Genomic DNA, 16,414 nt, shown 5'->3' on the forward strand with positions numbered 1-16,414 from the left:
CCTTCATACATTAATTTGCTCTTATTTGAAGTATAAAAATCAAATCAATAGGCAGAAATTTTGCAAACAAGAGTTTTTAACTTAACAGAATGAAAATGAAATAAATTATCCCTTTGCAACCAGATATAAGTACTGGATACAAGTTTAGATCATTATCTGTAATAATTAAAAATTGTGCAGTGTATTCCATCAACAACATGGAATCAAATATACTTTAGTACTTTCAATGCTGCTTGGTAGTAATCTCAGAACCCAAGGATTTCACACGTTTAATTATGTCTAATTTGCTAATTGGGCGGCATGGTAGTGTAGCAGTTAGCATAACGCTATAACAGCGCCAGCGACCCAGGTTCAGTTCCAACTGCTGTCTGTAAGGAGTTTCTACATTCTCCCCGTGTCTACATGCGTTTCCTCCGGGTGCTCCGGTTTCCTCCCACATTCCAAAGACGTACGGGTTAGGAGCTGTGGGCATGCTATGTTGGCACCGGAAGCGTGACGACACTTGCGGGCTGCTCCCAGAACACTCTACGCAAAAAGATGCATTTCACTGTGTGGTTCGATTTACATGTGACCAATAAAGATATCTTAATAATTTCAAAGGGTGATTTTGGGGCTGTGAAATGAAAAGTTTATGGAATTTGTCACCTCATGAAATGATATGAATCCCATCATGCATCAGGTGTTCATCAATGTTTGCAATAATATGTCACTATCTACAAGCTGTTACTCTAATATGTAAGGTTTCCTCCTGTTATTTTGACTGGAGTTGTACTTAACTGCAATCTTCAGTGCAGCAGACATTTAGCTAAGGAGCTATTCCCACTGCCTTTGTAGTTACTTCGGTTCATTCAGATGCAGTTTGTGTGAGTGCACTGTGAAGCACATCCTTCAGTCAGCAATCATAATCCTGAGCTTCTGGTTGTCTGTAATTTAAATTTTCTGTCCCCTTCCAACTTGGCCTTGCAAATGTTCCAGTGAAGCTTAGTGTAATCTTAAGAAGCAGCACCACATGTTTTGACTGGAGATATTACAACCTTCTGCATTTGTTGAATTTAACATTAAGTTTCAAATATTGCTTTTGCTTCTCCCATTCACCTCTCCTCTTGTCCCATAGTCTCAGCAGGTTGAGGGAACTCGGCCTTTTCTCCTTGGAGGGATGGAGGATGAGGGGGGTCCTGATAGAGGTTTATGAGATGATGAGAGACATTGATTGGGTAGATAGTCAGAGGCTTTTCCCCAGGGCTGAAATGGTTGCCACAAGAGGACACAGGTTTAAGGTGCAGGGGCGTAGGTATAGAGGAGATGTCAGGGGTAAGTTTTTTACTCAGAGAGTGGTGAGTGCATGGAATGGGCTGCCAGCAACGGTGGTGGAGGGATCTTTTAAGAAACTTCTGGATAGGTACATGGAGCTGAGAAAAATAGAGGGCTCTGAGGTAGGGACATGCTCAGCACAGCTTTGTGGGCTGAAGGGCCTGAATTGTGTTGTAGATTTTCAATGTTCTATCTTCTGCTTTTTTGACAACCACTGCCTCTTTTGCCTTCATCATTATCTCTTTTGTCATTTAATTTCTCCCATCTTCCACTCTACCAAGGACCTAACCTTTGTTCTTACCTTTTCTCCTTCATTTTCTCCTTGCTTCTTTAAGCTTGTTTATCTCCAACTTTTCACGTTCTGATGAAAGTTCATTTATCTGAAACGTTAATTGTTTTCCTTACCATTGATTTTTTTTCTGACCTCTGAGTATTTTCACCATTGACAGTATTTATTCAGCAATTTTTTATTTGATTTTTGTATTGAATGCTGTTCAGTCCAGCATTGTGCATTTTATCTATCTATTGCTGGATAAAGAGTCATTTCGTGCCGTCAAATAGCCCACAAGGGAGTAATCAGTGTTAACACTCTGTGCAATAATAGTGATCCTATCAGACAGCATAATACATTTGGATTTGATACTGTATTTTTGCCAAAAGTAGATATTAGCTGTTTGAAAATGCACTGAACTAAATTAGAAAGACATTTTATTAACTAATCTTGCAATGCTTTTACCTTTGAGGAAGATGGAGTTCCATTTTTAACCAATGGGAGTGTTAAGAATGGCTGCCAGCAATGCATATGGTTAATACAAAGCTTGACTATTGGTAACAAGGGAAATTTTGTTTTTTTACGCGTTGATATTGCAATGCACAAAAAAATTTGCTATCATCTCAGAATATTCCTCTTCTAATTAACAAGTAGCAGTTGAAAATCCATATATTTATTTACATGCCTGCCTATTCATTCATTCATTCATTCATTCATTCATTTATTTATTTATTTATTTATTTATTTAAGCTTGCCATGGTAGGACATGTGATATCTTTCAGCTCAAGTGAATGGTTTAGAATTGGGGCTGCAAGCCACAATTTCTAAGTTTGCTGATGACACAAAACTTGGCAGTATTGTGAACTGTGAAGAGGATAATGATAGATTGCAGCAGAATATAAACAGGCCGGTGGAATGGGTAAATATCTGGCAGATGTGGAGAAATGTGAGGTGATGTATTTTAGCAGGCAGAATGAGAAGGGGCAATATAGAAAAACATGAAACAGTTCTGAAAGAGGTGCAGGGGACAGGTTCTGGTAGAGGGTTGCTCTGGCAGAAAGCCAGGGAGGACACGATGGGCCAGATTTCTCCTGTTCTACTACCATTCTATGATATCCTGAGGAATTTGTGGTTATCTCAAATTTACATGGCTTTGCAGGAGAAATGCAGACACAGAGGGAGTTGATGATTCCCTTGGTGGATGTGTCTAGAGCTAGACTTCCTCTCAAAATAAGTGGTTGGCCATGCAGAAGTGAGGTGAGAATACATTCCTTCATAGGATCACCATCTTCTGTGTTGAATTCTCTATCTTAAGAGCGCTACAGAGGGCCAGGTGGTGAGTAAAGATTTTTAGATAACAAATGTTTCTGGGTTATGGGGTTAGTATAGGAAAATGACACTGAAATAAATGATCAACCAGGATCTTATTGAATGGCAAAGCATGCACTGGGGACTTGAGTGGTGACCTCCTGTTTCTGTTTCTTATGTTGTTCTGTTTTTGAAAGGAATTACTCATTACTTTGAGATCTGTACTGCATGATGTAGTGTACATCTATAATGTTTACTAAGAGTGCACCAAGTTTAGAGCACAGGTCTATAGGTCCTACCTCAAGCACCATGACACTTAAAAACTGATTGATTGTGACAGTATTCAGAGTTGATTGAGCTCGTGCAATACTCCTGAAGTCTATCCATAAGACCACAAAAAGGATTATATGTCCTCCCCAGTTATGAAGGCCCAACTTTTATGTAGCCCGTACATATGATCGAGCATTTGGGAGACCAATGGGATGGACTTGCTGGCTGCTGCAGGGCTGCAGGCATTTTCTGCTATGTGGGAATTCCATTCGCAGCTGTATTTCCAACTTGTGAAGTGTTTGGGTTACGAGCACTTCACAGGAACAGAACCCTGCCATAACTTGGGGATGACCTTTACTTACTGCTGTACTATCTGAGAAAATTTAACATAAACGCCTGACCTGGAGCTACACTTGTAAGGATGCACAAAGGAAGAATGTATGATTTGCTGCTCAAAAGGCTCAAGTGTGTTGGTCTTCACTTTGGTTTCCCTAGTTGCAGAGGTTACTCTCACACCCTGTAGAGTACATTCACTTATAGAATAAGAACTGCATTTATGTACAAGTATATTTTTGGCATATGTAAATAAAAATTATTTTTAAAATTTGTAATTTCTAGTTCTAAGATAAGCAGCAACCGTAAAAGGGTATCAGAAATTACAAGGCAAATATAGTGGGCCACAGATTGTTGGAAAGTAGCATTAGTTCCACACTCAATTGGCAACATTTACCCTTGCAAGCATCAGGAAGTTTGGGACTTCTACAGGAACACACCAATCCCAAAAGTAATTAAAAAAACATGAAAGCAAACTCACTAATTCATAAAATGTAAACTACTTAATCCTTACCTTTCCCCCTTGCAGTTGATCCTCCTTATTTAGATGACTAGATTTGCTGTTCATTTGCCAGGTATAATCTGCTGAGTCCAGTGTTGGAGAATATCTGGGAAAACCACTGTTGTAGCTAAAAATGTTTTCAAGAGTACTTGTGATTTTTTTTAACTATTAATTTCAAATAATGATTATATGTTTTTTTTTAGTAGGTTTTAAATGTTTCTGAATACTCTAGGCATTCAGAATTTGCAAAGTGTTTGACTGTTTTATTAGCTAGCAAAGCATGAAAGCATGGCTTTGTATGTAGTCAGAGTTTTTAATTACTTGTTTTTTTGGATGGTATTTGGCTGGCCTGTCCAAATGACATTCTGTCACACAAGACCCTGTTATCACTCAGGTGTTTGCCCCTTTGGATTAGGTTTAGACGGACTTCAGGAGATTGGTAAAAAGTAAGTCTGTTGCTCACATTTATGTCAGCAGTAAGCAAAAATGGCTAGCTGGGTTAGCATAATGCTTTACAGCGCTAGCAGCCCGGGTTCAATTCCGGCTGCTGTCTGTAAGGAGTTTGTGTGTTCTCCTTGTGTCTGCGTGGGTTTCCTCTGGGTGCTCCAGTTTCCTCCCACATTCCAAAGACGTACGGGTTAGGAAGTTGTGGGCATGCTATGTTTGTGCCGGAAGCATGGTGACACTTGCGGGCTGCCCCCCCAGAACACTCTACACAAAAGATGCATTACATTGTGTGTTTCGATGTACATGTGACTAATAAAGATATCTTATCTTAAGTTCTGGCCCATTCAAATACCTGAATGTAATAATCCTATGTCTAATTTTCTGCATATTTATTTTGTATTCAATGTGCTAACCTCTGAGGAATCTGGGTGTCTGTAAACTTTCACTATTTGTAATAGTAGTGGCAATATATTTTTGTTGCTTTGCTTGATAGCCGATAGACAGAAAGTTAAGGGATAGATTCATAAGCCAGGCAGCATCTGTGAAGAGAGAAAAAGTTATTGTTTTGATCCAGAATATCAGACCTACATCAACCTAAAACATTAACTCTGTTTCTCTCTCAACAGTTGCTGCCTGACCTGCTTGGTATCACCAGCATTTTCTGTGAGTTTATTTTAGGTTTCCAGCATCTGGAATATTTTTCTTTGTGTTGAGAATGTTTGATGTGTGGTATAGATATAACCATAAACTTCTTGGTAACATTTGGATTCTGCAGCTTGTTTTAAGGGAGACAATTTTATTTCTGTTTTTTGTTGGAAGTTTAAATTTACTCTGACCTACAGTCACTATTTGACAGCTTGAAGGTGTTGAAATGAAGCCTATTTTCTAACTGTAGTTGAATCATTTCCATCCATAGAAAATATTTAACAAATAAATTTAGTTCAAAATTTACTTGTGAACATCGTTCTTTTATTTAGCATATTCTAAGATACATTTTCTTTGTATTAAGAACATAACTCGTACATCAGGATATCTTCATTTTGAATTTCACCTTCATGAACAATTAATGTTCTGTGTGGAATTACATGAAAAATCATAGAAACCAGTTATTAATGAACATAGTAAACATACTTTTAACAATATTAAGGTGAGTGGTTTCACTAAATGGATGGACATTCACCTTAAGGAATTTAAGTAAATGTGTTTTATCTTTACAGCTGGGCAGGTATCCAAAATTGCAGGAAGAGACTGAGAGGATTGTTTCGAGCTACATACGAGAAAGAGAAGAAAGGACAAAGAACCAGGTTAGTGTACATTATTAACAAAAATCAGAAAATGCTGGAGATACTCATGAGGAGGGTGAAGAAAGGACAAAAGGGGTCTGGTCAGGAGGGCCTATTCCTTGAGAGTATTCTGGGAGTCATATTGCTTTCTGCAGAAGATTTTCTGCAGGCAGCAGTCCAACCATACACCAAAACCTGGGTTGTTCTGCCTGTGGGGTGAAAGTCATTTTCACCTTCATCTTTGCTTCCAATACAATTCAGACAACTCGTATACACCATTGCTTGCAGTCTGCATTGCGCTACTGAATATAGGCTGTCATAGATTAAGTCTCTGCTGGGGTGTGTTCACCTCCTCCTTACACAGATAGTAACAGATATCATGGGCATATTGATCTGTTTGCATTGCACAATTCCCATTGTTTCAGGGTGTGATGGACTATAATCATATGAAGGTCAGGGCTTCATGTTTGAATCTGAAGTTTCTCATAACTAGCTAAAACTATATCATTATATGAACATCCAGATTGTGTTTGACCATTGACAAAAGATCCTCTTTTGTAACTGCAGGCTTGGTTCGATCTGGAGCTACTGGTGTGTACCATTGGTGTCCATGGTATGATTTCACTGTGTGTATTGCACAGTGGATCCTCTGCAGTACTTAAGAAATTATATCTTATTATTTATCATTGGTGGATAGAGATCTATAATTTTGCATATTCCACAGTGTGGCTGTCATGAGTGCCTAGTCCCTAAACAGCAGGTGGAAGTGCCATGCTCTCTGGATGTCCTGTTAGGGCATACGTTATAGTCCTGGAGATCATACGAGGACTCAAGGGTCATTGATCTGAAATTTTAATATTGTTTCTTTCTCCATAAATACTTGTGACCTACTGACTATCTGCAGCAGTTTTCGTTTTTATTTCAGAATTGTGGAATCCACAGAGTTTGGCTTTTAGATTGATGTGCATTATTTTTATTTGCAAGATTCTCAAATCCTAATACTTATTTGGATGCTATCATTAAACTGTATACCTCACCATTATGCTACTCCAACATTTGCAAGTTTGATTGGTACTTGGGTGCTACAAAATCGGTCAAACTCAACAAAATGTTGATAATTCATTTGGGTTTGATTTCAGAAATAGGAAATAGTTTATAGGAACTTTGGGAGAGTTTTCACATTTTGCCTGATTACTTTACTTAAGAACTAAGGTTGAATGTATAAAATATGGTTAAAACTTTAACATTTTATTTTCTTTAGGTATTGTTACTGATTGATATCCAGTTGTCTTATATCAATACAAACCATGAAGACTTCATTGGGTTTGCAAAGTAGGTATCTAGTTGAAGTCTTCTAATAATGACTGTGATAAATGTCTATGATTTCAATTTCATGGGCACCTTAATCATGCATGTCTACAGCATATACAGTAAGCATTAGTAAAATGTACCAAAACTGAAATTCGGGTAATGAATAAAGATCTTACTGGTGTGTGCCATTGAGATTCTCAGTGTAACACAATATAGTTATTTCACTTTTTGAAAGCATAAATATTAAAAAAAAGTAAGGTCCATCAGTTTTCCATCCTGTTCCACAACATGACCTGGGAATTTCATCATATAGCTCATGTTTTTTATGTGTTGCTGATGGAATGTGACTGAGACCTTTTAACATGTTTAGTGCATTATATAGCTGCTGTTGATATCGTTTCTTACATGCAGAGTAAACATGGATTTCAGAAGCTTTGCTCATTTTCAGTTGCCATGATGAAGAGATGGATGGCTTTTGGGAGGTTGAGGTTGATCACCAACGTATTTTGCCGTAGAGTTATTAAGTTATACAGCACGGAAACAGGCCCTTTGGCCCAACTGGTCCATACCAACTAAGATGCTGCATCCAAGCTAGTCCTATTTGCCAGCATGTGGCCCACAACCTTCTAAACCTTACAATCCATGTACCTGTCCAACTGTCTTTTAAAGGTTATTATTGTATGTGCCACAATCACTTCCTCTGGCAGCTCATTCCACATGGATACCACCCTTTGTGTAAAAACAAAGTTGCCCCTCAAGTTCCTATTAGATTTTTCCCTTCTCACCTTAAATCTATGCCCTCTAGTTCTTGATTCCCCAACCCTGGGAAAGAGACTGAGTGCATTCACCCTATCTATGCCCCTCATGATTTTATACACCTCTATAAGATCACCTCTCAGTCTCCTACACTCTAAGGAATAAAGTCCTAGCCTGTCCAACCTCTTCCTATAACTCAGTCCCTCATGTCCTGGCAACATCCTTGTAAGTCTTTTCTGCAGTCTTTCCAGTTTAATAACTTTCCTACAGCAGGGTGACCAAAACTGAACACAACACTCCAAGTGTGGCCTCACCAGCATTCTGTAAAACCTTGCCCCATACTCTATTCTGGGTTCCAGGTCATGCTGGAGAGTACGGTTTTAACTGCAGGCACTATTGGGATCCTTAGTGTGATTTCACTACCTGGATTGCTCAGGAGCAATACCTTTCTTTAATAGAAAACATGTCTTGTTATTTATCATTGCCTTCTGCATCTTCTACAATGTGGTTATTGTAATTACGTAGTCCTGTATGAGGAGGAAGAAGCAGCTCTCTCTAGGTATGCTGTTAAGGCATGCCTTATAGCTCTGGGGTTCAAATGAAGACAATCCACAAATTAAGAGCCTGCCCACCGCAGAATGTCACAAGACCTTGCCATCTTTTAAATGTGGGATGATAATTGGTAAGATACGAAAAAGCCATACTAGGACCATCTGAATCAAGTGAAAATTAATCCATTTCCTCTTAACAGTCCATGACATTACTACTTCCAGCTCAATAGCAACCATCCTAGGGATCAGCATTAACTGGAAAATTATGTGGACCAGGCACTTAATTACTAGGCTGCAAGAACTTATTGGGGGTCTGCGTATGCTACAGTGCACAACTCCCCCTTTCATGAAATCTTTCTGCCATCTGCAAGGCACAAGTCAGGGTCAAGAGGAATATTCTCTGCACTGAAGAATGCTCTCCACTTGTCTCTGAGTGCAGCTGCACTGAAGATTGCCCTGCCTTTTTCAGCATAACACATCTGCATACTTCCTTCTTATCAAACAACCTGAGTTTTCACTGCCACCTGACGTTATTGTAATGCCTATAGTCATGGAGTTGTACAGCGCAGAAACAAGCCCTTCAGCCCACAATGTCAATCCCAACCGTTTTGCACATCTACACTAATCCCATTTGTCCACATCAGGACAATATCCTTCTGTACCTTGCCGATTTCAGTATCTGTCTAAATGCCCTTTAAATATAGTCATTGTGTCTGATTCCACCACCTCTTTTGGTAGCACATTCCGGATATCAACCACTCTGTGTGTAAAGAAAAAGAAATAGACCCCTGAGATCCCCTTTAAAACTTTTTCCTCTAACCTTCTGATACCCCAATCACAGGAAAAAGACTTGGACTATCTGCCTTATTTACGCCTCTAATATCTTATATATTTCTATTGAATCGTCCCTCAGCCGCCTCCACTCCAGGAAAAACAAGCCTAGCCTATCCAATCTTTCCCCATTACCAAAGTCCTTCAATCCAAGCAACATCTAGTGAATCTCTTCTGCTGTTTCTCTCTCGTGCAATCACATCCTTCCCAAGGTGATGCGACCAGAGCTGCACACTATACACCAAGGGCGGCCTACCCAGTGTTTTGCATTTAATTCTTTCCAGCTGAATCAAAGCCTTTACCTGTACCACCTATGAAAGCAAAAGCAACTGTTGCTTGGGTACTTTATAGTGTGGATTCTCAATCTCATGACATTTTCACCTAGATATATATCCTGCCTTATTTGCTCATTTATTTTTTTTGTTTTGGAGCTTTCCCTAAAGAGTAATGTTTGAGCACCCTCACCGCTAGCAATGCACTGGGTGAAGAAGGCCAATAAGAATGAGAAACAAATGGTAACTGCAAAGCAATGCTTAGCACCCTTGTGATGCTAAATAATGAGAAATGTGCCATCCCATTGTGATACAGTTCCAAAGTTGCAATCTTTTTTTTCTGACAACTTAAAAGCGGACACAATTTGAAACGATGTAGTAATAAATCAAAACCAAAGTAAACAATGTTTGACCTTTATATATTCCCTTTGTGACTGTCTTGTATGTGCCCTCGCAGCTCTGCTATTTCTGCACAGTGGTCCTTCTGTGGTTGCAGACAAACAAGTGTGTAGTTGCCCCTGGTTTAAGTAGTAGCAGTTGCATTTGTCTACAAAGAGTGACTGTGTGTAGCTCTTGTCGAGGATGACCATACTTCAATCTGCAATATGTTGTTTTGAGCATTAGCAATCTGGGCTAGCTGGCTAATGGGCAACTACATAGGCACTCTCAGCAAGGCAGAGGTAGAAGCATAAATTCTATCAACCTAAGAGGATTGCAGAGTTCAATTCATGGAATACAAATATATTTCAGATGCCTTAAAACACTAAGACTAGGAAAGGAAATGTAGATCTTTTAACTCATTACGTTTTTATGTTTAATATTCAAACTGTTTGAATTTTGTTGAGGTAGGGATCTATAAATGCTTCATTATATCTTAATAGATTTAAAGAGTTCTGTGTGTGACCCTGACACTTTTTAAAAGTCCGTAAAGATTATGATCTTAAATTGTGAGGTTACTAAAACAATATTTTTGAGTTTCCCTGCATAATGCTACACTATTCAGTTCCAGCAGCACTATTCTATTAATCTATTATGAGATCTTACAGCTGCTTTCACTTAGCCTGGCAGCTGCGATCTTAGCAACCAGCACCTTAAAAGTAGCACTCTGATAGCTACTTGGGAATGTTGCTGCTTCAGTAATACATACGACAATGATGAGAGAAGGGAGGGAGAATTTTCCTGTGGGGCAGATTGACCTGGACAATTTGGTGAAGACCAGTACCCACAGGAACCATGTTATTTGTATTATGGGCTCTACAAATCTATAGGGCAACAGCTAGGAGGTTGCCAGAGAGGTCTCTAAGGAGTAATTTAAAATGAGTGCAGGTTTTGAACATCTGTACTTTGTGGAAGTCTGTGATGCTAGAAAATTCCTGTGCCTTCTCGGCCTGCTTCTGTGAGCTGAAGAAAAGGTCTTGCATCAAGTATGAAGCTTGGTTAATGTTTCTAATAGAGCAATGAACAGCATATCAGGCGAGATTGGTCCTGAGGCAAGGAAGCTGAGAGTGACTATAACCTTGACCTCCAGGGGAAAACCAGTCTGGCACACATGAGATTTTGTATCTAATGTTGCAGCAGGTCACAAATTTCAGTGAGTTCAAAGAATGCAATGTGAGTATTGGCCCTTTTCAATAGCACTGTTTTCAAGGATTTAAGGTAAGAAAAAAAACCTTCTTCCCCCACACCAGCGAGGTTGAAAATCATGCTGGAAATGAATTTTGGGCATCATTTCATTCTGGAAAAAGTTTCTTGTGTGAATGAAAATCCCACCAAAGAACCAGGAGTCAAATTTCCATCATGCACTCAGAAGTCTAGAAATTGGGGCCAGGTTGCTTGATTCCAGGTTTTGCTTATTTACAGCTGCACGGTGTGGAAGGAATTTCTAGAATATTGGGTCTTGGAAAAGAAATCTTAAAAAACTGTATCTGTTTTATATTTTAGTAGGACTGTATAAAAAGTTTTTGTTTATGTAATGTGCAAGGTTACATATTTTTTACCAAATAAACAAAGATCTGTGTATCTTATGCTTAATGCAAGCATTTTTGGTAAGTTAACAGTTCATAATTATAAAGATGTTGTGCCTCTAGTCATTTTAGTTATTAGTAAGTCGTGGCCAATTGTTGTGTACTTGTAGCTCACCAGAAAGGACTTCTACCTTTGCTTTAATAACTCTTGTAAGATTAAATATGTGATGCGCATCCATCCACGTTATCTTTTTGTTTTTTCTACAATGACATCCTGAAAGAGCCAGATAATATCTTAAATTTGATGCATCTTTTCCAATGGAATATAAAAAATTTAAGTAATCTTGTTAAGTATTTACATTTAGAAGCTTGTTATATTTTTTTCCATAGTGCCCAACAAAGGTGTGGTCAGCTATATAAGAAGCACCCTGCTGGGAATCAGGTAAGAGTTCCATTATTTTTTTGTTGGTAGAAGTTCAAATAGATGCATGCATTGCACTTCTGTAGTTATAATTTTTCTGTTCCTTGCAACATAATTTATGAAGCATGATTATGAACATTTTCAGATTGTGTTGAAGAACTGCTTTTCAAATTAATCTTTTTGACTGCACATTGGACAATCATTGCACAAGAATTTTCTTTCCTCCTTGCTTTATTGCCATATGTGTTGTATTGTCTTATTTTTTATTTCTTTTTTGGCTGCCTTCTTTTTCCTGCATCATGGTCCTCCATCTCAACTAATTGCACTTCTGTTTACAATTATTTCTGTTGTTACTGCTTGGCAGAAGAATTATTGGTGAGTAATTATTCTGTACTTTCAAGTAGTGTAGTTTACTCATTCAGACATGTGCACACTTTTACTAAAGGCTAAAGAGAAAGCCTTCTCAGAGCGCAGTATGTCTGTTTCATTGAGGTTTTGATGAAATGTTAATGGTTGCCTGTACTTCAATAGAAAATGTGATATTTCTAAAAATCTATTGCAATGTTTCATTTTAGGTTGTAAAACATTTCAGAATGAATTATAATTTAGTAATTTAATTTGGTTTAGAAACACCTTGATGGATTTTTTTTAAAAGGTATTAGATTGAGCAACAATTGAAGACTAGCTTATGTTGTTATGGTTCTGTATGAGCATGTTGGCAACCATTTATTACAAAACTGTACAACAGGCACCTAAGTACATTTTAAACAAACTTTTAAAATACTGTATGTACTTGAGTCCACAGTTTTACCAATGTATTTCTCTGTTGCATTTTTGTTTTGCTATTTCAGGACTCTCATCTTCCACTGTTGAGACAAATTGTACGAGCTAAGGTTTTGTAAGATGCACTATTGGTTTATGACTGAGCACTGTTAACTTTTTGTCAGATTGCCTATCACTAAATAACATGATCTTCAGTTTGTTATTAACATTTCCCCACACTTGCATATTTTTCACCTTTAATGCACAGAAAAAAATAACAAGGATAGATTTTATCCATTTGTTGTATAACTAACTACATTAATGCACATGTATGAACTAGTACACTTTATAATTGAAGGAGATATGTAAATAAATATATAGAACAGCTGGTGAAATCACATACCTATATTAATAATATCACACTATGAATTAAGAATTGCATTATCCAAATCAGTCTCATCATCATTAACCTTTGTGAATATGTGGGTACATACAAACTGAATCATAGAGTAGTACAAACAGACCCTTCAGCCCAACTTGTCCATGCTGGCCAAGGTTCCTTTTTGAGCTGGTCCCACTTGCCTGCATTTGGACCATATCCCTCTAAACCCTCCCTTTCCATGAACCTGTCCAAATGTCTTTTAAGTGTTGCAATTGTACCCATCTCTACCACTTCCTCTGGCAGCTCTTTCTCTATGCCCACCATCTTCTGTGTGAAAAGTCTACCCCTTTGGTCCATTTTAAATATTTCCCTGACCTTAAATCTATGCCTCCTAGTTTTAGACTTCCCTATCCTGGGAAAAACACTGTGAACCATCCACCTTATCTCTGCCCCTCATGCTTTTACAAACCTCTAAAAGGTCACCCCTTGGCCTCCTTCGCTCCAGGGAAAATAGTCCCAGCCTATCCAATCTCTCCTTATAAATCAAGGACTCCAGTCCCAGTAACAACATTGTGAATTTTTTCTGCATTCTCTCTAGCTTAATCACATCCTTCCTAGAGTATGGTGACCAGAACCGCACACAATATTTCCAAATGCGGTCTCCTCAGTGTCCTGTACAGCTGTAACATGATGTCCTAACTCTTGTACTCAGTGCTCCATCCAATGAAGGCAAGCATGCCATATGGCTTCTTCACCATTTTGTCTGCCTGTGTCACTACTTTCAATGAACTTATGTAGCTATACCACTAGGTCTCTTTGTTGTACAATACTCTCCAGGGCCTTGTTATTTGCTGTTTAGTCCTGCCCTGGTTTAACTTCCCAAATGCATCATTTCACACTTGTCTAAGTTAAATTCCATCTGAAGTTCCTTTGTCCACTTTGCCAATTAGTCATAGAGTCATAGAGCAATACAGTATGGATACAGGCCGTTCAGCCCAGTGAGTCCATTTCAACCATGGTGCCCACCCAGCTAGTCCTAATTTCCTGTGTTTGGCCCATATCCCTCTAAGCCCCACCCCTCCACGTACCTAAGCAAGTGCTTCTTAAATGACACTGCCTCAACTACTTCCTCTGGCAGCTTGTTCCGTATACTCACCACCTTCTGCGTGAAGAAGTTGCCCCTCAGATCCCTGTTAAATCTTTCCCCTCTCACCCTAAATCTATGCCCCCTAGTTTTGGACTCCCCTACCCTGGGGAAAAGACTGTTATAGTCCACCTTATCTGTGCTTCTCATAATTTTAAACATTTCTATAACGTCGCCCCTCATTCTCCTGCATTCCAAGGAATAAAGACCCAGCCTGGCCAACCTCTCCCTCTAACTCAGGCCCTCTAGTCCTGGCAACATCCTTGTAAAACTTTTCTGCACTCTTTCCAGTTTTAACTACATCTTTCCTATAACAGGATGACAAAAACCATACACAGTACTCCAAGTGCGGCCTCACCAATGACTTATACAACTGCAACATAATGTCCCAACTCCTATACTCAGTGCCCTGAATGATGAAGGCCAGTGTGCTTAACGCCTTTTTCACCACCCTGTTTACCTGTGATACCACTTTCAACGAACTGTGCACTTGTACTCCTAGGTCCCTCTGTTCCATTGCACTCCTCAGTGCACTACCATTCATAGTACAAGTCCTACGCTGGTTTGACTTTCCAGAATGCATCACCTCACACTTATTGTATTTGTACTGAAAACTATTTGCCACCCCTCAGCTCACTTCTCTAACTGGTCAAGATTTCCCTTGTAATCTACGAGAACCTTTTTCACTATCAACAGTACCTGCTAATTTCATGTCATCTGCAAACTTACTAATCAAGCCTTGTGCATTCGCATCCAAGTTGTTTATATAAATAATGAATAACAAGGGTCCCAACATCGACACCTGCAGTACACCACCAGTCACTGGCCTCCATTCCGAGAAACAACCTTCAGCCACCACCCCGTGCTCCTTTCCTCTGAGCCAATTTTGCATCCATCTAACTAGCTCTTCCTGGATTCCATGGAACCTAACCTTCCAGACCAGCCTACCACGTGTGGCCTTGTTGAAGGCCTTGCTAACTTCCAAATAGACAACACCCACTGCCCTACCCTCATCTGTCTTTTTGGTTACCTCTTCAAAGAACTCTAAAGGGTTCATCAAGCACGACTTTCCACACACAAAGCCATGTCGTCGACTCCTAATCATACTCTATCTATCCAAATGCTGGACCCTCAGAATTCCCTCCAGTGACTTCCTCACTACTGATGTTAGGCTGACCAGCCTGTAGTTCCCTGGCTCGTCCTTGTTACTCTTCTTAAACAACAGAATAACATTAGGCACCTTCCAGTCTTCAGTCGCTCTACCAGTGGCTTCTGATGAAGCAAATATCACTGCAAGGGCCTCTGCAATTTCTTCTCTAGCCTCCCACAAAGTCCGAGGATGTACCCGTTCAGGCCTTGGGGATTTATCCAATACAATGCACTGTAAGGCTGCAAATATCTCCTCCCTAGTAAAATGAATGTTATCTAAAACATCTCCACTAATTTCCCTTATCTCTTGAGCAACACTGATTTTCTCTTCAGAAAACACTGAGGAGAAACATTTATTTTTTTAAAAAAAGATCTAGATCTTGTTGTAACTTTTGAGGACCTTCTTCACTGTCCACTACACCACTAATTTTGGTGTCATCCACAAACTTACTAATCATGTCACCTACATTTTCATCCAAATCGTTGATATAAATGATCAACAACGGGACCTAACACTAATCCCTGCGGCACACCACTGGTCACAAGCGTCCAATCTGAAAAACAACCCTCCACTAACACCAAGGTGCAAATCAAGTTTTCCGTTGCTTGGTTAAGTGGCTTTACAGTACAAATAGTTCAATCATTTGTGATCAGTTTTGTGTCATTTTTATATCTTTTAGTTTTATGTCACCTTGTCAATGTGCATAGCACTATTTCTGAATTCTGCATGGTTTCAATTTTGGTCTATTGCTTGCTTTCGTGTGCTCTTGTTTTATTTTTTTTTGTTTAACTATTGCTGAGCATAATTGGTGAGACATGGATAATGAAGACTAGCCCCAAATTTTGTGCATGTCTGGTGAGATGTATGTTAGCACATATTGTTACTAATAATTTCAGTCTTTGTAAAATTAGTGAGCACCTAACTTAACTTTTGGTCTGTTTTGATTTATGTCTGTCACTTTAACTGGTGATCATAGCTTTATTTTAATGAGATTCAAAATATTTAGTCTGTTGGTCTGCTTTGTCTCACAATTCTATTGCAATATCTGTCTTTTGTTAAGTGTTTCAAACATAAGCATTTTATGTCTGTATTCTGCAACCAGATCCGTAATATTTTTGGTGCCATAAGCTTTCTAGTATAATGTA

General features: G+C 38.9%; 1 protein-coding gene across 1 annotated transcript in view; it reads left to right on the top strand.

Annotated features, from left to right (window-relative positions):
* LOC127567864 (dynamin-3-like) overlaps positions 1–16,414 on the top strand; it is a 162,294-nt gene that overhangs the window by 67,862 nt on the left and 78,018 nt on the right. The window contains exons 11-14 of the mRNA XM_052011015.1: positions 5,660–5,746; positions 6,987–7,057; positions 11,801–11,852; positions 12,683–12,712. Coding sequence (XP_051866975.1) covers positions 5,660–5,746; positions 6,987–7,057; positions 11,801–11,852; positions 12,683–12,712 — 240 coding nt within the window. The remainder of the gene's footprint in view (positions 1–5,659; positions 5,747–6,986; positions 7,058–11,800; positions 11,853–12,682; positions 12,713–16,414) is intronic.

Source organism: Pristis pectinata, chromosome 3 (genome assembly GCF_009764475.1).
Source record: "Pristis pectinata isolate sPriPec2 chromosome 3, sPriPec2.1.pri, whole genome shotgun sequence".
Taxonomy (NCBI): domain Eukaryota; kingdom Metazoa; phylum Chordata; class Chondrichthyes; order Rhinopristiformes; family Pristidae; genus Pristis; species Pristis pectinata.